This window comes from Gopherus evgoodei, chromosome 8 (genome assembly GCF_007399415.2).
Source record: "Gopherus evgoodei ecotype Sinaloan lineage chromosome 8, rGopEvg1_v1.p, whole genome shotgun sequence".
Taxonomy (NCBI): Eukaryota; Metazoa; Chordata; order Testudines; family Testudinidae; genus Gopherus; species Gopherus evgoodei.
The window spans coordinates 995,671-1,015,981 of record NC_044329.1 but is presented as its reverse complement, the minus strand read 5'-3'; the positions used below and the strand labels follow the sequence as shown (position 1 = coordinate 1,015,981).

Below are 20,311 nucleotides of genomic sequence, written 5' to 3'. Positions count from 1 at the left end.
ACCCCTCCTTATCTCTGCTGGAAATACCTCGCCTGATGCATCCTAAAACTACATTAGCTTTTGTAACAGCCATATCACATTGGCGGCTCATAGTCATCCTATGATCAACCAATACTCCGAGGTCCTTCTCCTCCTCCGTTACTTCCAGCTGATGTGTCCTCAATTTATAACTAAAATTCTTATTACTCCCTAAATGCATGACCTTGCACTTTTCACTATTAAATTTCATCCTATTACTATTACTCCAGTTTACAAGGTCATCCAGATCTTCCTGTAGGATATCCCGGTCCTTCTCCGTGTTAGCAATACCCCCCAGCTTTGTATCATGCGCAGACTTTATTAGCACATTCCCAAGGTCAGTAATAAAAAGATTAAATTTAAATTTGGTCCCAAAACCGATTCCTGAGGAACTCCACTAGTAACCTCCTTCCAGCCTGACAGTTCACCCTTCAGTACGACCCGTTGTAGTCTCCCCTTTAACCAGTTCCTTATCCACCTTTCAATTTTCATATTGATCCCCATCTTTTCCAATTTGACTAATAATTCCCCATATGGAACCGTATCAAATGCCTTACTGAAATCGAGGTAAATTAGGTCCACTGCATTTCCTTTGTCTAAAAAATCTGTTACCTTCTCAAAGAAGGGGATCAGGTTGGTTTGGCACGATCTACCTTTTGTAAAACCATGTTGTATTTTGTCCCAATTGCCATTGACCTCAGTGTCCTTAACTACTTTCTCCTTCAAAATTTTTTCCAAGACTTTACATACTACAGATGTCAAACTAACAGGCCTATAGTTACTTGGATCACTTTTTTTCCCTCTCTTAAAAATAGGAACTGTGTTAGTAATTCTCCAGTTGTATGGTACAACCCCTGAGTTTACTGATTCATCAAAGATTCTTGCTAATGGGCTTGCAATTTCATGTGCCAGTTCCTTAAACTTCATCCAAGAATATTAATCTGGGCCCTCCGATTTTGTCCCATTAAGCTGTTGGAGTTTGGCTTCTACCTCGGATATGGTAATATCTACCTCCATATCCTCATTCCCATGTGTTATCCTTCCATTATCCCTAAGCTCCTCATTAGCCTTATTAAAGACTGAGGCAAAATATTTATTTAGATATTGGGCCATGCCTAGATTATCCTTAACCTCAGTGTTTAGTGGTCCCACTTCTTATTTCTTTGTTTTCTTCTTATTTATATGGCTATAGAACCTTTTACTATTGGTTTTAATTCCCTTTGCAAGGTCCAACTCTACATGGCTTTTGGCCTTTCTCACCTTATCTCTACATGTTCTGACCTCAATAAGGTAGCTTTCCTTGCTGATCACTCCCATCTTCCATTCCTTGTAGGCTTTCTGCTTTTTCTTAATCACCTCTCTGAGATGCTTACTCATCCAGTTGATCTACCGTTCCTGCCTAGTAATGTTTTCCCCTTTCTTGGGATGCAGGCTTCTGATAGTTTCTGCAACTTTGACTTGAAGTAATTCCAGGCCTCCTCCGCCTTTAGATCCACAAGTTCTCCAGTCCAATCCACTTCCCTAACTAATTTCCTTAATTCTTTAAAGTTAGCCCTTTTGAAATCAAAAACCCCAGTCCCAGATCTATTTTTGTTTATCTTTCCATCTAGTTTGAACTGAATTAGTTCATGATCACTCGAACCAAGGTTGTCCCCTACAATCATTTATTCTGTGAGGTCCTCACTGCTCACCAAAACCAAATCTAAAATGGCATCCCCTCTTGTTGGTTCTTCAACTACTTGGTGAAGAAATCCATCAGCTATCACACCCAGAAAAATCTGAGCCCTATTACTGTTACTAGCACTTGTCCTCCAGTCTATATCTGGGAAGTTAGTCTCCCATGATCACACAATTTCCATTAGTGTTTACTTCATTAAAAACATTAAAGAGGTCTCTATCCGTATCCAAATCAGATCCTGGCGGTCTGTAGCACACCCCAAGCACTATCTCAGGGGAGGCTCTAGTAGCTTTCTTTCCCAGTGTGATTTTTGCCCAGACAGACTCTGTCTTATCCATTCCATTGCTTCTTATTTCTTTACAGTTAACCTCATCATTGATGTACAATGCTATTCCACCACCTTTGCCTTTATTTCTTTCTTTCCTAAACAGCACACAGTCTTCAAGACCTGTACTCCAGTCATGACTACTATTCCACCATGTTTCTGTTATCCCTATAATATCTGGTTTTACTTCCTGCACCAGTAGCTCTAGTTCCTCCATTTTGTTACCTAGGCTCCTCGCATTAGTGTGCAGACATCTTAATTTTTGCCATTTGGCTTCACTGACATTCTTTACCCGATTAGGCACAGACAGTCTACCACTAGCATCACCTATTATACTGATATCTACACTACCCTTCCTCCTTATGTCCATTCTCCTACCCATGACTGAGTCTTGTCTTACTTTTGTTTTCTTCCCTCTCAATGTTAAATTCCGGCGTGGAGATTACCTGGCCATCTCCCAACCATCTCCCCCACATTCCTAGTTTAAAGCTCTCTTAATCAGTTGTGACAGCCTCCATCCTAGAAGTCTATTTCCCTCTTTACTCAGGTGAAGTCTGTCCTGAGAGAACAGTCTTTTGTCTGTGAATGCTTCCCAATGGCCATACATCCCAAAGCCCTCCTTATAGCACCACTGCCTGAGCCATCTGTTGCTCGTCATAATCTTGTCACACCTTTGTTGCCCTTTTCTAGGAACAGGCAGAATCCCACTGAAGATCACCTGAGCCTCGATTTCCTTAAGGGTCTTCCCCAGTCTGGCATAGTCTCCCTTGATAAGTTCCAGCGAGAATCTAGCCATATCATTCATTCCCATATGAAGGACAATCAACAAATTCTTTCCCGCTCCCATTAGGATCCTTTTCAGCCTCAGGTCCACATCCCGTATCTTAGCACCCGGCAGACAGCACACCCTTCTGTTCTCCGGATCAGCTCTAGTTACAGGCCTGTCTGTTCTTCTCAGTAAGGAGTCTCCAATCAGGTAGACCTGCCTTTTCCTGGTGACAGTGTGATTCTCCGGTCTATCCCCTGCTCCCACTGGCTGCAAGTCCTCTCGATTCCTATTCACCCTTGCAATCCTCTGCAACCCTTCCCGTATCCTCCTGGGGCTCATATTTGGTGTTATCTCCATTGATTCTTCCCCTCTTCCTGTAGGACTAGCTGCTCTTCTCTTTTTCCTTGCCCTCTCACCTTCAGCGACCACTCCTCTCCTTCCTCAAAATGTCGTCTGAAAAACAAACTCTGCTGCATTTGATTGGCTAGATAGGAGAGAAGAGTGTTGCTCTGAGTTTAAATGGAATGTATCACTTTGAATTAGCAGCTGTTTTTTAAAGACCACTGAAGCTTGGGCTTAATTTTGGGCTATTGCTCAGCTAATTTCACCGTGAGAGACGGTACTAGGCAATGACAGAGCAGAATTTCATTGAGAATTTTGCTTTGCCAGTTTGGAAGGTTTTTTGTTCAAATGAAAGGCCTTGGCTGCTGCATCTTGGAATGCTGCCTTTTTGCTTACTGATAAGCAGTACGAACTCTGGAGTGTGGACATCATATGTTGCATTTGCCTCTCATCTGCGTTCTGCACTCCAGCATTAGCTGCAGAGTTGTGGAATACGGTCCTGAGAGCCATTCGCGAGGTCAGGGCTCTTGGTTGCTTTCTGGCACACCCTTGTTAAAATTCTGCCCCCAATCCAGAGGTCAGAGTTGGGGTGTTTCCCCTGCCCTCAGTGGGGTCACTCCCTCTTCGGATATGTGAAAGCGCCCTGCCAGAGAACCGCTCATAACAGTATCTCTGACAGCCACATTTTGCCTTTTAGGAATGAGCCGGGTCTCACCAAGACATGGCCTAGGAGAGGAGGGACACCTCTGGGCCTCCCACTTCAAATGACACAACGTGAACAGTACCCAGTGGTCAGGATGTATGTCAGGAGCCAGTTCTCGGCATTTCTTATCACTCTCTGTTGCTGTAATGGCTCCCAGTGGTTCACTTGAGCAAGGCAAGCCACTTTGCTGCCCGCTGCCCTGCAGTCTCCCCTGGTGCAGTGCTAGTGGAGCTAGCAAACACAGGTTTGCAGGTTGTCCTCCCACCTCTTCCTCACTGGGCCCCAGTCATGGCAGCGGTGGTCTTTCTGCAGTAGTTTCTGTTGTCCTGGGAACACGTTTTCTGAGGCCCTGTACAGCTCATTGTGCGCTGTTTCCTGGCAGCTTCCTCTTGTGAGTGCTATGTGTTCTAGCACACCAGTTTCAGAGCAGGTCTCCTTGCAGCCATGGTGTGAGCATGCTGCCAGCTGGCCAGAGACACTTGCGAAGATCAAGGGTGACAAGGAGATCTGTAATTCTGAGTGCCCTGGACTGTGAGTGGGTGTCCAAATGACTTGCCAGCAGGGTAGCCCTCACTCGGGTGCACAGTGTGGAGAGACTGACGCATGTGAAGGTCCAGTACAGCAAAGTGTGGAAGAATAACAGCTGCTCTGGGGCACAGGAAACCTGCCCCTTTCATGCTGAACAAGACCGTATTTTCTGCACTCGCTTGCCTGTGAAACCTGACGTGCTGTTGGGCAGCGCCAGGCAGGTGGGTGACAGCACTGGCATGGGCAAATCCAGGATATGGCTCAGGCCCAGGCCATGCCTGTGAACATACCAGGCTCTCCAGGACTCTTCAGTGAATCGAAGGCTGCAGAGACAACGGCAGAAGGTTCAGGAAGAGAGGCCTGCCGTTTGTACGAGGTACGTGGCAGTTCTTTACTTTTGCTGACCAGGGCTGGTTTGGCAGACCCAGGGCTGGGGGAGAGCGGCAGTGAGTCAGGTTCTTATGAGAAATGTTCAGTTGCAAACTCATGAGGAGCAGAAGTCTCCCTTCCACTGTGCACATAGTGACTTCCTACTCCACCCCCTGCCCAGATGGCTCCACTCCAGCAGGTTCAGCTACCCCTTCTACATTTGGCTGCATGGAGCATTGTTCAGGCCCTCAGTGTACAGTGACGGTTTAGCCATGCATGTGCCTGGACTCAAAAGGGCAGCCAAGCAGGATGGGTTTTTCAGTCAAACCCTGAAATAGAGGAGATGTCCTGGCAGGAGCATTCTACTGCAGTAAACCACCCTTGGGGCAGCATGGCCCCCCCCACAGGCTACATTGTCTCTATTGACCCCACAAGAAAGCAGTGCACAATTATCTATCTGCTCTGCTCTGGTCTAGCTGCACAACTATTTCGTTCTGCTTTCCACTGAAAGCATGAAATGCAGGCATAAGCATTATTGATAGCAAACTGCTCGAGGTCAACCACGAGCAACAGGTTTGGAATGGTGGCCCTGTCTAAAGCCTGTAGTGCCCCTCTGCAAGCATGGGGCAGCAGTCCCCAGATTTCAGAGCAATCTCTGGTGATCTTTGCCCTGCTAGATGACTGGCCTTACTAATCAGATCAGGAGTAATACTAATGTCCAGATCCCTCAGGGAAATGCATGGTGCCTCTCCAGCTCCTTGAGCATGTCCTCATGTGTTACCTAGGAGAATATCCCAAATCCTTGCCCTCACTTCCTCAGATAGGTCCTGAGAGTGGCACTAGAATCCCAAGGTGAGCAGGAACCAGAACTATTGAAATCCTTGGTATTCCAAGGGTTTCCAGTGTCAGTAAACCTATTAACCCTCCTCTTCTTCTTCGTTACAGGGACCACTGCTGCATCGCTGAGCAGGAGAGGGATCGGGTGTCTGAGAATGTTAGAGGACTGAATGTCTCACCAGTCCTTGGGGGAAATGGAGAACAAAAGGATCTGTCCCTGGAGCTGCAGGGGGATGTGCAAAGGGGACTTTGCTCATATGTGCAGCTTCCAGGCAGAAGGAGCCAAGTGGGGAGAAGAGGACTCTGACGTAATACGTCCCTCGTGGCAGAGAAAGGAGGAGGCAGGAGCAAGCATTCCGGAGGGAATGAACGCCTGAGAAAGCACATTCAAAGACACAGGCAATTGGCGCCATTATCCCATTAAGAGGCCCCTGCATCAGCCCTGTACATACCACCACCTCATATAGTGCTGCAGTACAGGATGGTGGCAGCTGGGTTTGGTCTGTGCCATACTGGTCTGTTCCTTCCTGTGCATTCCCATGGCATTCTGTCTCTGCCAACGAGCTGGACAGAGCGACTCAGGCTCCCCGGGCCATGCATTCGTACCCCTGTCGTCCGCAGAAGTGCCTGGTGTGTAGTATTATGGTTTTGATCTAGTTTGTAATTGCTGCTGGGCTTCCACTTTTGTGTGCTTAATAAACATGATTTGCTCCATTTATCTCTGTCCCGTACTTTAGTGTGCTGTCAGTGCATCCCTACTTCCTCTCTGCAAACTCCTGTCAGGTTAAAAATGTCTACAGTGACGGTGGCGTCTACACAAGGAGAAACGCACTAGCAAAGGAGGCATTGATTAGGGCTGCAGATCTCTCATGGTGTTGTTTAAATCAAAAATCACAGAGTAGCCCTGGGAAATGTAGTAAGAACCGAAGGGGTCTGGGGAAATGGTGTGTGACATCACAGGCTGGAAAAGTCTACTCTCTCTAGCTTTTTATATAAAATACGCATTTTTTCAAGTATTCAAGTTCAATCCGCTTTATGACAGTGCTTCCCAAACTTTTTAGCATGGTGACCCACCAACTTCTTATTGTCTTTTATTGTGCCCCACCCAGGGTCCAGATTCCCTGGGGAGTTCCCAACAGGCCAGCATGCTTCCCCTCTGCTGCTGCACGTGTGCCCCACCCCCTTACCCTCCCGAGGGGACACTGACCACCCCCGACAGCACCCTCTGCCTGCGCACCACAACCCTAATCCTGGCCTGGTGCAGAGGAGAGGGCCCCAGGAAGGGGTCTGGAAATGGAATCCACCCTGCATTCACCCCCTAGCAACAGCTCCTGTACCCTGGGACTGGGCTTGGCTTCCCCTTCCAGCCATTGCACTGGTGCAGGGGTTGCAGTCCCTCTCAGGTTTGGCCCACCAATTCCTCGGTCATGATAACAGAACAGCAGCCGGGCCAAATTTGAGTGAGTGGCACTGCAGCCCTGAATGTCAGTTTGCAGTGCCACTTACTCTGATTTGGCCCTCTGTCATCATAGAGGGTGGCCAGACCAAACTTGAGCAGCGGTGCCAACCCATGCCCCAGGTTGCAGTTCCCACAGCAGGGAACCAGGTTCAGCCTCATGGGACAGGAGCTACTGCTTGCTCCCCAGGGCTCACCCTCCGCACCACACCAGGTCAGCGACCCAGCATTTGGGAAACCTGCTTCCGTAAAGTCACAGACACAAGGAAAAGCCCTAGTCAAACAGAAAAATCACAGTATCTGTGACATTGTTACCACCATGACAAACCTGCAGCCCTAGCAATGGTATTTAACAGTATGGAACGCTGACATTTGCACACCTCAACATGGTCCGTCCCCGCTGCTTTCTCTGCCCAGACAAAAGATGTGGCCCCAGCGTCTCAGGTTTTGTTTTCACACCAAATGCAAGTCACTACTTTGGGTGGCATTGCTTTTCAGTCTAGCTGCAAATGATTGCTGCAAGAATACCTCACCCTTTGCAGAATACAGCAGACAGCTGGGAGGGGACTCGTGTTCCTGACTGTCCTGGCATGTCAGCAGCACCTTCCTCTTGCTTTGAGCTTTCCAAATGCACACTGGACCACCACTCTGCCTTCTGAGTGTGCAGATGTACTCAGGGGAGCAGTGGGTATGCAGTGATTCTGTAACACCTCGCTGTCTATGCTGTGGAAAGAGTGTGAGTCTGTCTGCTTCTGAAAAGAGCAGAGTTCTCAAAAATCCTTGTGTGATGCATGTTCCAGGCCATCTTATTGCCTGTCAGAAACAGGTACAGGGCTCCGCTAGGGCTTGGTCACCTTGGAGTGACCGCTTTTCTGGGCTAGAAGGCAATGGGCACAGGATAGGCACATGCAATGCACCTGCTCTCCAACAGAGTTCAGTGAGCCCAATTCCTCAGATCTCTCAAGAATCTCAGGCACATTTGCCATCTTGCTCCCATGCCCTGCCACACTTGGTGATTGCCATGCACACCTTCATCTCCATGGCATGCATGGGACATTCCCAGCCCCAGGCAGTGCCCAGGGGACCTGGCTTCCATAGGAGAATTGGAACTCTCCTTTCCTTGTGGTCTGCCGCTATAGGGTGGGGGCCAGCTCCCCATGGAGTTGCAGACAGACTCCTTCCCAGACCTGAAGAGTAGCTCTGTGTGAGCGCGAAAGCTGCTCTCTCTCCCCAACACAGGCTGGGCCAATAAAAGATATCACCTTCCCCACCATGTCTCTCCTCCCTGGTTTGGAAGTTCTGCAGCTGCTGCTGCTCGTCTTGGCCCTTGCAAGGAATTGGTGACTTAGCTCACTGAGTGATGTGCTGGATTCTCATCACTTGAAGTCTTTAAAGCAAGATTAGATTTTTTCTAAAAGATGCTTTAGTGCCACCGGCAGTTGTGGCCTATGCTATGCAGGAGATCAAGCTAAATGATCAGAAGGGTCCCTTCTGGCTGTAGAATCTAGCCTTGCATGTGGCTGCAGAATAGAAGTGCACCCTAAACGAAACAGCTTGGGTGGACTCGCTGCACTGGCACAGTTCCACTGGATCGGTTACTAGCAAGCTGGTTCTCTAGCATCGCCCCAGCCAACCTTCCTAGTTAAAATACTGTCCATGTGTTCTTGGCGCTCTGACATGCAGAATGAAATAATGGTTAATTTGACCATGCTCTGCTCATTTGCATCTCATCCAGTGGAATGTGCACACAGTGCCTTGAGGAAGCTTTCTGGCCATAGCGGCGGCTCCAGGACTGTTCTGGCACAAAACCGCGTGTTTCCGTCGGGTCAGGCTGGGGCAGAATTAATCCAAAGAGAGAGCCCCGTGAAGATGAGTCATGGCAGCAAGCTAGCCAAATTGAATACCTGCAGTTAAAGCACAAACCAAAACTTCCTCCCTCATGAAACCTCAGAGTGGAGCAGTGTGGAGGGCATTTTCCCCAGGGTATTAAGGGTCCTCTGCAGGCAGGATGAGAGTTAGAGGCACTGTTTGCAGCCCGCCTGAAAACCTGTATGTGTTTGATAGCCAAACTAACAGTCCAGAGGGTGGGCCAGGGAATACTGCCCGTCTGAATTCTGGATTTCTTTTCTAAAGGGGGAGATACCTATCCATGGGAGTGCTACAAGCCCCAAGGAGCTCAATGAGGATGGGTCTGAGAATGACCATGGAGTGCCTTCATCCAAAAGGATGCAGGGGGAGCGAGGAGGAGGAGCAGCCCTCAAGGAGAATGTTTGTCAGGTAGGGAGCTAAGATCTTTGAGTGCACCTTAGCAGCACCGATGGTGATGTTGGGCAGCTATGCAGCACACTAATCCCCAGGCTAAGAAGGTAACCTTGAAGCAGATCTGATTGAGTTAATTAATGTTCTCTGGATCCTTGGTGATGGCCCCTCTTGTCAGGAGCCTTGGCTGTCCAGTTATTCACTTGCACTTGCAGACTGGACACTTTGCACCTCCCTTGTGTGTAGATGCGGCATGACTGCTCTGCAGCGGGCTCCGGTGCATGTCCCTGCAGTGGTGGGATGGGAGCGAGGTGGCTGGGAATGAAGTGGGATCTCTTTAAGCCATTGCCTCACAATGGAGTCTCAGGGAGCAGTGGTAGTGGTGGCACGCTGTGAGCTGGCATGAAGGGATTTCTGCAGGGGTTTCTTATGGCAGTCTCAGCCAGCCTGCCAGCTGCATGCCGTGTGTGTCTAGCCAGGAGTTTGTCCCAGAAGTAATGCTGTGTTCCCTCCCCACACAGATCTGTGAGAAGCCGGGGGAGTTGTTGCTGTGTGAAGCGCAGTGCTGTGGTGCTTTTCACCTGCGGTGCCTCGGGCTCTCAGAAATGCCAAAGGGCAAGTTTATCTGCAATGAGTGTTCAACAGGTATGACGCTGGGTGGGAGGGCAGGCCGCTTGCTGGGTGCTCACGTGGGGTTGCTTTGAAGTGTGTAATTGGCGGAAGGCATGAGACAAATGGCCAGGGCCGGAGAGCATGGAGAGGGTTGGGTAGCTGTGCTGTCCAGGCCAGGAGCTCCCAAGGAGCCGGCCAGTCTGGCTGGAGGTGGTAACTCTTTCTTAGAGAGTTCTCCTTCCCCTTCGCCATGTGACCGGTGTTCTCTCCACCAGGCGTCCACACCTGCTTTGTGTGCAAGAGCAGTGGGGAGGACGTGAGGCGATGCTTGCTCCCCTTGTGTGGGAAGTACTACCATGAAGAGTGTGTGCAGAAGTACCCACCCACAGTCATGCAGAACAAGGGCTTTCGATGCTCACTGCACATCTGTATGACTTGTCATGCCGCTAACCCAGCAAACCTTTCTGCATCTAAAGGTAAAGAAACCCTTCTGTGCCTGCAGTTACTGGGGCTAGTCAGGAAAAAAGGCAGGAGCCCCTTTCCTGTGTCCAAAGCATCTTTCATTTTGGAGCAGTTTGAGGTGCTCGATGTCTCCCGCCCCGTGCCTATTCCTTAATCTTTCATCGTGGGACATTTGCTGTGAGCTGTGTAAATCTGGTCAGCAGGGGAAGGTGCCAAACGGTGACTTGCTGCTCTCTAGGGGTATGTCTACCCTGCACGCTGAGCCTGGGCTCCGATTCAGGTTTGAATCGAAGACCCTGCTCCATCCACAGATACAGATCCATCAGTCTGACTCAGGACCTGGGTCCTAGGACCCTGCTAGGGGGTGGGTCAGAGCTCAAGTCCCTCTGAAACTCAGGTGCATTCATTGTCAGTTTGCATTGTGGACACAGACCTGAGTCAGAAGGTCTGTGTAGGTCAGTACGGACACACTGACATGGCTGAGAGACCTGGGTCCAGCAGTTGTCGCCACAGGTTTATAGTGCAGTGTGGATGCTCAGGCTGGAGCCAGCTCTCTGGTCTGGATGTGGCAACCTGGCGCCCAGGATGGCAGTGCCATTCAGGTTTGTCTCAGCTGCTCCTCTGGCTTGGTCTGCCCTGCAGAATTAGGTCAAGGTGAGGCAGCTGATGTCACCTAATTATGTCAGTGTCTGCACCACAGGACTCTTTCTGCTGCAGCAAGCGGCCCCCTACACCGATACCATAACGCCATCTCTGCGAGAATGTCAGTTTCACAGCTGGTAGGCTTCTTGCTGTGAAAATGAGCCAATCACAGCTGTGAGCCGATGCCCACCTGACAGCCGGGGGGAGCCAGCTGGGAGCCGGTGCCATGTTGCAATGCCTGGAGCCTCTGCTGCAGGCTGTGTGCCAGACAGACTTGCTCTCCAGCCCCTCTGCACGGGGCGCAGCACCCACTATTTGGTGCAGGCTGTTCTGTCAGTTAGTTTAAATGCAAAGAAGGAGTTATTGAGAAACTGGTGTAATTAGAGGCAAGGTGTCCCTTCACCAAGTGGCTCATTTCACCTTTTGTTGTAAGCCTAAATATTGACAAAACTAAGTTCTAGGAGCAAATTATAATTCTCACTTTCCCTCAAGTGTTTACCTGTGTCCAACCTTTTCCACTGCAAGGTCGCTTGATGCGCTGTGTTCGGTGTCCGGTGGCATACCACGCCAATGACTTCTGTCTGGCTGCGGGGACCGTGATCCTCGCCTCCAACAGCATCATCTGCCCCAATCACTTCTCTCCACGGAGGGGCTGCAGAAACCATGAGCACGTCAATGTCAGCTGGTGCTTTGTCTGCTCAGAAGGTGAGACCCTCTGTTCTCTGCCTAGTCCACTGTGAGCACCATGGGGCGGGGCCTGTGCTGGGGTGCCACGGGTAGAGACAGAATGCAGGAACCGGCTACTTAGCAGGATAAAGCTACTGAGGGCAGGCCAGTTTGGGGCCCCCATTCTTGTCCAGTGACAGGTCAGGGTACTTGTCTTGCTGTCACCAGACCTCACTGGATTAGGGTTTGTTTATGTTAGAGATGCTGTTCCATACACTGGACAGCTGTGCTCCCAGGTCTCTGTATCCAGGCTGGGGGAAGCTGGAGGGCAGGAAATGAGACGATCATCTTGATGGAAGAACTTTGCCCCTGGAACAGCTTTGCAGAAGAGCTTGAGTCTGTTTTCAGATGTGGTTGCTGCACCTAGTCTTCCTGCGAATGCCTCCCTGCAGGAACCCCAGGAGATGAGAGAGAGCCTCAGCTGCATGTGGCCATTGCTGCCGGGCCTGGGCGAGGTGAAGGATACAGAGTACAAAGCCTGTAGGCTACTGCTATCCTGTTTTGAGGGACTTCAGTGGTGCCTAACCATTGGCCTGGCCCTCTGCATGGCCTTGTGCTGCTGTTTGGTAGCGATGGAGAGAGCTCGGGTGGCTGGGCAGGTGGAACGAGCTTTATGTAAGAGCCTGGCCCTCTTCCCGGCGCTTTGATTCTGTCTGGGAGCATAGGGGCCTGTGGTTTTGTGATGTGGCTCTCACTGCTGTATCGCCCCTGGATGCAGGGGGCAGCCTTCTGTGCTGTGAGTCTTGCCCAGCTGCTTTTCACCGCGAGTGTCTGAACATCGAGATGCCGGAGGGAAGCTGGTACTGTAACGACTGCAAAGCTGGCAAGAAACCCCATTACAAGGAGGTGGTCTGGGTAAAAGTTGGGCGCTACAGGTGGGTAAACATAAAGGTGGTTGATGTCCATGTTAAAGCCCTTCCTCATGCAGCACTGACTATGCTGGGGAAATCTGGAGAGTGCTGGTTTCTACTCGTGTTTATGCAGCTGGGTCTGGTTTTAATTCCATGTAGGCACCTGGCAGTAGAACACGCCATTCCTCCCCATTCTTTTCCTCTTCCACCTGCCGCTTTCCTCTTCCCCAAGCCAAGCTTCTGCCCAGCACTGCTGCTTTGTGTGACGTACTGGAAGCTGCAGGAAAGTTCCTTTTCTCCTTCTCAGTGCCCCTAGAGAATGAAAAATCGCTGTTGCCAGCTTTTAGGGGCAGTAGTGTCAAAGCTTTGACCTACTCTTCCTGTCCCTATCCCCTGTGACAGGTGGTGGCCAGCTGAGGTTTGCCATCCTAGAACTATTCCTGTAAATATCCAAAAGATGAAACATGACATTGGCGAGTTTCCTGTGCTGTTTTTTGGGTCCAATGATTACCTCTGGACGCACCAGGCTCGGGTGTTTCCCTACATGGAAGGCGACGTGAGCAGCAAGGACAAGATGGGCAAGGGAGTGGATGGCATTTATAAGAAAGGTAACGCATTTCCTCACGCTCTGGGGGGCACTAGCTGTCTGCTCTGAGATTGTTTTGGGCCAGTTCCTCTATGGTCCCACGAAGGGCATCCATGGGGTGGAAAAATGATGGTCCTCCCAGAGTCAAGGTTGAAGCAAGGCTTGCAGAGTACCTCTGATTTGTGCCTCAGACCCATAAGTGATCCCACCCAGAGTAGTCAGAGGTCTGAGCTTATGCCAGGGTAACAAGAGACACCCAGCTCCTGAATTCCAATTTATTCCCATTCTGCCACAAACTCTGTGAACTTGGCTGAGCCACTGCACCTCATGTTCACTATCTGTAATTTGAGAATAATGCATATACACACAACGTTGTTGTAAAGCAGACTACACCGTACACCTAACACAACTCCTCAAGGACAAGATATGCCACTAACAATCCATACTGCATTCCTCCAGCCACAGGCACCCACCTTACAGCTAGTCTGTGCCCCTTCAGTCTGGCCTCTTCCTGATTCCTGCTTGTGGGTGTTGGATACAGCAGTGTGTTGTGCTGGAGGGGACCCTCCAATACAAGTAGTGATGGAAAGCCAGCATCTCAGGGGGCAGAACTAATGCCGCCCTCACCCCCCCGCCGCCCTCACCCCCCCACCTCCCTCAGTGGGGCTGCTAATTCTTCCAGCTCGGTTCCTGGTAGCTCTCTTCAGTGACCCCTCCAATGGGGTGCTGTTACTCCACCTGGGGAACATCTCGCATTGGAGCAAGGTAGCAAGTCACTGGAGCGTGGCCTGCCCATTCAGAAACGTGCATACAAACAGCTGAGCACAAACGTGGCCATGGAGAATACTCAGGCTACCTGTCTTCAACACTAGCGCAAGGGGCTTCTTGTAACACAGCATCTATTTTCTTTCAGCTCTGCAGGAAGCGGCTGTGAGGTTTGAAGAGCTGAAGGCACAGAAAGAACTGAGGCAGCTGCAGGAAGACAGGAAGAACGATAAGAAGCCTCCTCCCTACAAACATATCAAGGTGAGGACATCACATCATCACCAGCTGGTGGGAGCTAGAGGGGAGGCCTGGGTCATAAGCACTGAGCTGTTGGTGCAGGATATTTATAGGGAAGTCACATCTTACGCGGGGGTTAGGTTCTGAAGTCAGCGCATAAGGCGAAAATCGTGTATAGTCAAATGCTCATTGAGTGCAATGGCGGGCGGAAGCGCCCGCACTACAGGTGCAGTATTTAAATGGTTAGTTTTCTCTTTTTTGTTTTGTTTTGCCGAGCACGTATAGTTAAAATTGCGTAAGTTAAATGTGCCTATGATGCAACTGCATTGTCCGGGCACACAGAAATGCCTTCGCTGCTTGCAGAGTCCTGCATTGTGGAGCATGCCTTTGAAGGCTGATTAGCTACGCCCAGGGAGGATTGACAGAAAGGTTTTCAGCTTCCAGCAGTATATTGGGGCACTCCATCTGTCCTCTCTGCTACCTGAATTCATGTAGCAGCTGTTGTCACTGCTGGACATCAGTGACAGAGATGCTTTGCTTTACTGAGACGTCTCGGAGCATCTTTATGTAGCTAAAGACCAGTCATATACAGTCCCGGAAATGTCTCTTCCCCTATGTGGGTTTAGCCAGTGGCAAAGGAAAACACAGTTTTTGTGCAGTTGGGTCCCACCCCACTGTTTGAGAACCAGTGCGCTGGAGGTGGGTCTAGAGGGATTCGGAGAACAGCTCTAGTTACAGGTGAGTAGCGTACTGGTGTTCATTGCAGAGGAGTGGATTCAGAAGGGATCGCAAGTTGGTACAAAGAGCCACAAAGGACTTTTCTCAAGAGGGTGTCTGTTTACTGCCCGCCTTTGAGTTCCTTGCCTTTAACCAAGTCAAAGGCCCTGCTTGTGCTACAAACAAGCCAGTCTCTTCTCCATCTGTTGCTGCCCTCTGCCTCCTCACAGAGATGTTTTTAAAGAGCTTCCTGGCTTAACTCTTGAGTTTCAGAATGGGCCTTCAGACCTCAGCCTTATCTGGTCACTCTTGCCTTTACTGGGCAAGATAGTTGGGTAGGGAGTTAACTACTTGTTTGCCAGTGCTCAGGCAGAGTCCCTGCAACCTGTCACAGGTGTGCAGTCTGGGTGGTGGATGGCACAGAACTATTGGGAGGTAACTTCTTCCAAACCAAGAGGCCCCAAGGAGAAGTGATGTTAAGGCCTGTCACTCGGACGTGGAGAATGTGTTGTTTCACAGGGAGATGCATGGGGTGTGCCAAAGACTGGCAGTGGCAGCGAGAGTGGTAAAGCTGCACCTCTTGAGTGCAGTCAGAGGCTAGGGGTGAATGAATTAGAGGGATGCCTACAAGTTCCATGTATGCTTAGACCTGTGTGGGCTTTGATCCTTTGCTAGAACTGATATGCGCTGTGGCCTGTATGCTCAGAGGGTGGGGTTAAATGCAGCGTTGATTGTTCCTTGTCATGCTATTGTTTCCTAGCTAGCTAAGGTTGTATGTGTGCATTCCAAGGTAAACAGACCAGTGGGCAAGGTGCAGATCTTCACAGCAGACCTGTCTGAGATACCACGGTGCAACTGCAAACACACAGATGAAAACCCCTGTGGTCTGGACTCAGAGTGCATCAATCGCATGCTGCTGTATGAGTGCCATCCCCTGGTCTGTCCGGCTGGGGAGCGCTGTCAGAACCAGTGCTTCTCCAAGAGGCAGTACCCAGAGGTAGAAATCTTCCGCACGCTGGCACGAGGCTGGGGCTTGCAAGCCAAAAGGGACATTAAAAAGGTACCCATTATGTGTCTTCATTTTACTCTGTGGTAACACTGAGCCAGCCTTAACAGACGTCTTCTTATGGTTTCCATAACTTAAATATAGTCTAACCAAAGAGTTCAGATAGAAGAGACATGAGTGACTTCAGTTTCCTGACCTGCTTTCATCCAGGTGGCAGGGGTGTTCTAGCTTAGCTGGGGAAGTGCGTTGGGATCTAATAGTCCCCATAGTAGCCTAGAAGATGGTTCAGTCCATCTGCTTATATGGCCCGCAGACACTAAAGTGGTGGGCACTAAGACTGGGTTGAGATTTCCTAGACAGGGAGCTCTGAGCTTCCATTTTGGAACCTCCAGGCATTCTTCACATGGGGATCTTACTTAGAAACCCAGGTCATAATTCTTGTCTGTTGGGGAAGCCCTCAGAAAAAGGGCAGTGTCCTTGGCAGAGCTGTAGTGATGGCTGACGCTAGCATATCTGGATGTGGAGGATCCCCCTACTGCCGAAACACCTATCTTTCTAAAATCCAGAAGTCTAGATCTGCTGCTGGTCGCAGGGATTTTCTCCATAGTAAAGAGGGTTGTGTTAAACAACAAAGGAAAGCAGAGAACAATTTACCGTATATACTCGTTCATTAGCCCGTTCGTTTATAAGCTGACCCCCCAAGATGATTAGATAAAAATACCAAAAACTGTGTGACCCTTTCAGAAGCCGACCCCTATGTTTCAGGGATTGGCAGACTTTGGCTCCTGGCCTGTTAGGGTAAGCCAGTAGCGGGTCGGGATGTTTTGTTTACCTGGAGTGTTCACAGGCACGGAGCCCCTCAGCTCCCAGTGGCTGCTGTTTGCCTTCCCGCAGCTCCCACTGGCTGGGAACGGGGAACCGCAGCCCCAGGGAACTGAGGGGCTCCGTGCCTGTGAATGCCCCAGGTAAACAAAACAACAGTGTATTAAATATTCAAGGCAATGATTCCATAGAGTTTAAAATCATCAAATTTTGCTGTAGACCGTTTATAAGCCGACCTCCGCTCTTAGATGCGTCACATTTTTGCCAAAAATATTCAGCTTATGAACGAGTATATACAATAAGTTGAATAGAGGACAGAGATGTATGTGTAAGGGTTGTTAGACAGCAGAACAGCCTAGCCAAGGAGGGGTTGGCATCCCCAGAGAGAGGAAGGCCAAACTCAGCCCCTGACCTGGCCTCTGTGGGCTGCCCTAACTGCTGCCCGTGATGCAGTGTAGCTGGTTATCCCTGAAAACCTTCCATGTAACCTATCTCTAACCACCACACAAGGAACCAGCGAAACTCAGATGCTGAACTGGGGATATCTTTTGGTAAAAGTGACGCAGCATTGTACTCACCGTGTTTGGTGGCCTCTTGAACAGGTTTTACTGCGTGGGATAAATGCCAGCAGTGTTCAGACCAGGTGCCCTGTGCTCTGCGATGTTGCAAAGCTAAATGTTGCTGGACTATGTTGCTGGACAGTGGCTGTGTATCAGTTCTGCTGACAACTGTAATTCAGTTATGGAGCAGGTGTCAGTATGGAATTCTGTAACACACTGAATCCAAATTCACATTACTTTATGCTGTCCCTAAATGTTTTATTTTCAAATAGAACAGGGGGTAATGGGTGACTATATTATTAATGGTCCTATTTAGTTTACTGAATAAATTTTTTGAAATGCATGTAGTTGCTGCAGAATCTAGGTGAAACGAGCTGCAAAGTACCTGGGGTCTAGTCTTTAATTAAATGAAAGTATCCAGAGAGGACATGGCTAGCAAGCTTTGTTAGCACAGAATTGCCTTCCTCCTCCAAAGAGTTCTGCTTCCATCAGCAGCAAGTCCTGAGCAGCTGCCTGTTACTTTTCTTTTGCAGGGTGAGTTTGTTAACGAATACGTGGGAGAGCTGATTGATGAGGAGGAGTGTCGGGCACGAATCCGCTACGCACAGGAGCATGACATTACCAACTTCTATATGCTGACTTTGGACAAGGTACGTGATGGGCCTCTCTCTTGCCAGTATCTTAGACCAATGGCTCTTAATCTTTCCAGAATACTGTACCCCTTTCTGAAGTCTGAAATAAATAGGATGAAATTCAATAAGGACAAATGCAAAGTACTCTGCTTAGGAAGGAACAATCAATTGCATAAATACAAAGTGGGAAGTGACTGCCTAGGATGGAGTATTGCAGAAAGGGATCTGGGGTTATAGTGGATCACCAGCTAAATATAAGTAAACAATATAATATTGTTGCAAAAAAAATAAAAGCAAATATAATTCTGGGCTGTATTAGCAGGAGTGTTGAAAGCAAGACAAGAATGAATTCTTCTGCTCTACTCCATGCTGATAAGGACTCAGCTGGAGTGTTGTGTCCAGTTCTGGGCACCGCACTTCAGCAAAGATGTGGAGAAAGTCCAGAGAAGAGCAACAAAAATGATGAAAGGTCTAGAAAACATGCCCTGTGAGGAAAGACTGAACAATTTTGGTTTGTTTAGTCAGGAGAAGGGAAGCCTGAGAGGGGACATAAGGCTTCAAGTACATAAAAAATTATTATAGGGAAGAAGGTGATAAATTGTTCTCCTTAACCTCTGAGGGCAGGACAAGAAGCAATGGGTTTAAATTGCAGCAAAGGCGGTTTAGGTTAGACTTTGGGAAAAACTTTCTGACCGTGTGACTAAGCACTGGAACAAATTGCCTAGGGAGGTTGTGGAATCTCCCATCATTGGAGGCTTTTAAGAGCAGCTTAGACAAACACCTGTCAGGGGTGGTCTAAATCAGCTGCTATCAAACTTTAGCAACCTGAGAACTCCCATTTTTATTTAAATTGTTTTGCTAACCCCAAGTCCCCTGCTCAGCCTCAGGCCCTTCCCCCAAGGCCCCAGCCCTGCCCCTCCCCCTCCCCCAAGCACTCTGTCCCCACTCCTCCCTCTCCCTTCCAGCACCAGCTGCATCTGCTGAACAGCTGTTTCCCGTGTGCAGGAGGCACCGGGAGGGAGGGGGAGGAGTTGAGCAGCGGGGTCCGCAGACCCCAGGTTGAGAAGTGCTGGTCTAGATAACACTTAGTCCTGCCTCAGTGTAGGGGACAGGATTAACTGACCTCTCGAGGTCCCTTCCAATCCTACCATTCCATGGTTCCCCAGTGCTCAGCTGTGATGGTCACAGGGGCCATATAGGCAGACAGGCAATAGGATTTCTCTGAATATGATTTCTGCTCTTACTGGCTCTCTGTTCCTGGGTCCATGATGGATCCAGCCTAGTATTTCAAGCCACCCCTGCTAAGATCCTGAGGCTGCCGTCTGTTCACCAGAGCACGTTTCCTTTCTGGCTATGGTCAGAGAAGGACCTTGCTAGGCCTGTAACTTGCTGATTGTCAAATCACGGACCTCACAACACTGCTCCCCTCCCCTGTCTCACCCTTGGTCTACCCTCAGCCTCAGGTCCTGGCCTTGTGCACTGTACCCACCCCAGCAAAGGTGAATTCTCCTGGTGTCTTTGGAGCAACTATAGAGTCATCCAGCTGCTTCTGGACAGTCAAGTTTTCCCACATCACACCATGAGCAAGGGGCTAGAGGGCCCACATTTTTGGAGGATGCTAGGAAGCCTGGGATATGGGTGACTGGACTCAGGCCCACATAATGCAGTGTAGATGCTGGAGCCTCAGGTTGGGACTCAGGTTTCAACAGTTCCTAACCTGGGGTTGCAGATGCATTCAAGCCCTAGGTTAACAAACCCAGAGTCTGCTAACCCTGGGCTTACACTGTGGTGTAGACAGACCCCTAGGGCACTGTTCGGGAGCATGGGATTCCACTGGCTCCAGGCCTCCCTTGATCACAGGTGTCAGAAGAGTGCTCAACAGCATGCTCTGCTCTTCTTCCACTATTAGGTGGCATCACTGGGTTCTGAGGCTCCTCATGACTTGAATTCAAAGCACCTGAGCACCAAGCAGAGGCTTTGGTCATAGTTGTAGACTTCTCTGCACTCTTGCTGTCTTGCCTGCTTCTCTGTCCTTCTCTTTTGCCTTTCAGAGACAGCAGTAGTATCTCAGGAGCTTTAAAGTGCTTATCAACTGCAGCCATGCAGTGTCTCTATGCACAGACAGGCCTTGTGTGTGGTGTTCAAGGCTCTGACTGAGATACACTCGCACCTGCCTCCACGAGCAATCAGGCCCCGAGTGAGTTCCTCAAAAGCCCTCTTGGGCTTCGACTTTTCCAGTAGTTGCACATAGCTGACCCAGAAGCCTGAAAGGGTCACGTTCCCCACTTAGGTATTGATGGTTGACCTGGCCCATAGCAGGGTAGATCCGACAGGACGGAACCCGGAGCTCAGCGTTTGTCCCGGTAAAACCTGAAGCCTCCTTTCAGTAGCATCTCAGGTCTTCTCACC

The 20,311-nt window shown here is 49.6% G+C and overlaps 1 protein-coding gene across 2 annotated transcripts in view; it reads left to right on the top strand.

Moving 5' to 3' along the window:
• Nucleotides 1–20,311, top strand: part of NSD1 (nuclear receptor binding SET domain protein 1) — a 130,931-nt gene that overhangs the window by 88,620 nt on the left and 22,000 nt on the right. For both annotated transcript variants that reach the window (XM_030571698.1, XM_030571699.1), the window contains exons 10-18: nucleotides 9,159–9,302; nucleotides 9,806–9,929; nucleotides 10,172–10,372; nucleotides 11,526–11,705; nucleotides 12,445–12,601; nucleotides 12,980–13,185; nucleotides 14,077–14,189; nucleotides 15,673–15,942; nucleotides 17,804–17,920. In XM_030571698.1, coding sequence (XP_030427558.1) covers nucleotides 9,159–9,302; nucleotides 9,806–9,929; nucleotides 10,172–10,372; nucleotides 11,526–11,705; nucleotides 12,445–12,601; nucleotides 12,980–13,185; nucleotides 14,077–14,189; nucleotides 15,673–15,942; nucleotides 17,804–17,920 — 1,512 coding nt within the window. The remainder of the gene's footprint in view (nucleotides 1–9,158; nucleotides 9,303–9,805; nucleotides 9,930–10,171; nucleotides 10,373–11,525; nucleotides 11,706–12,444; nucleotides 12,602–12,979; nucleotides 13,186–14,076; nucleotides 14,190–15,672; nucleotides 15,943–17,803; nucleotides 17,921–20,311) is intronic.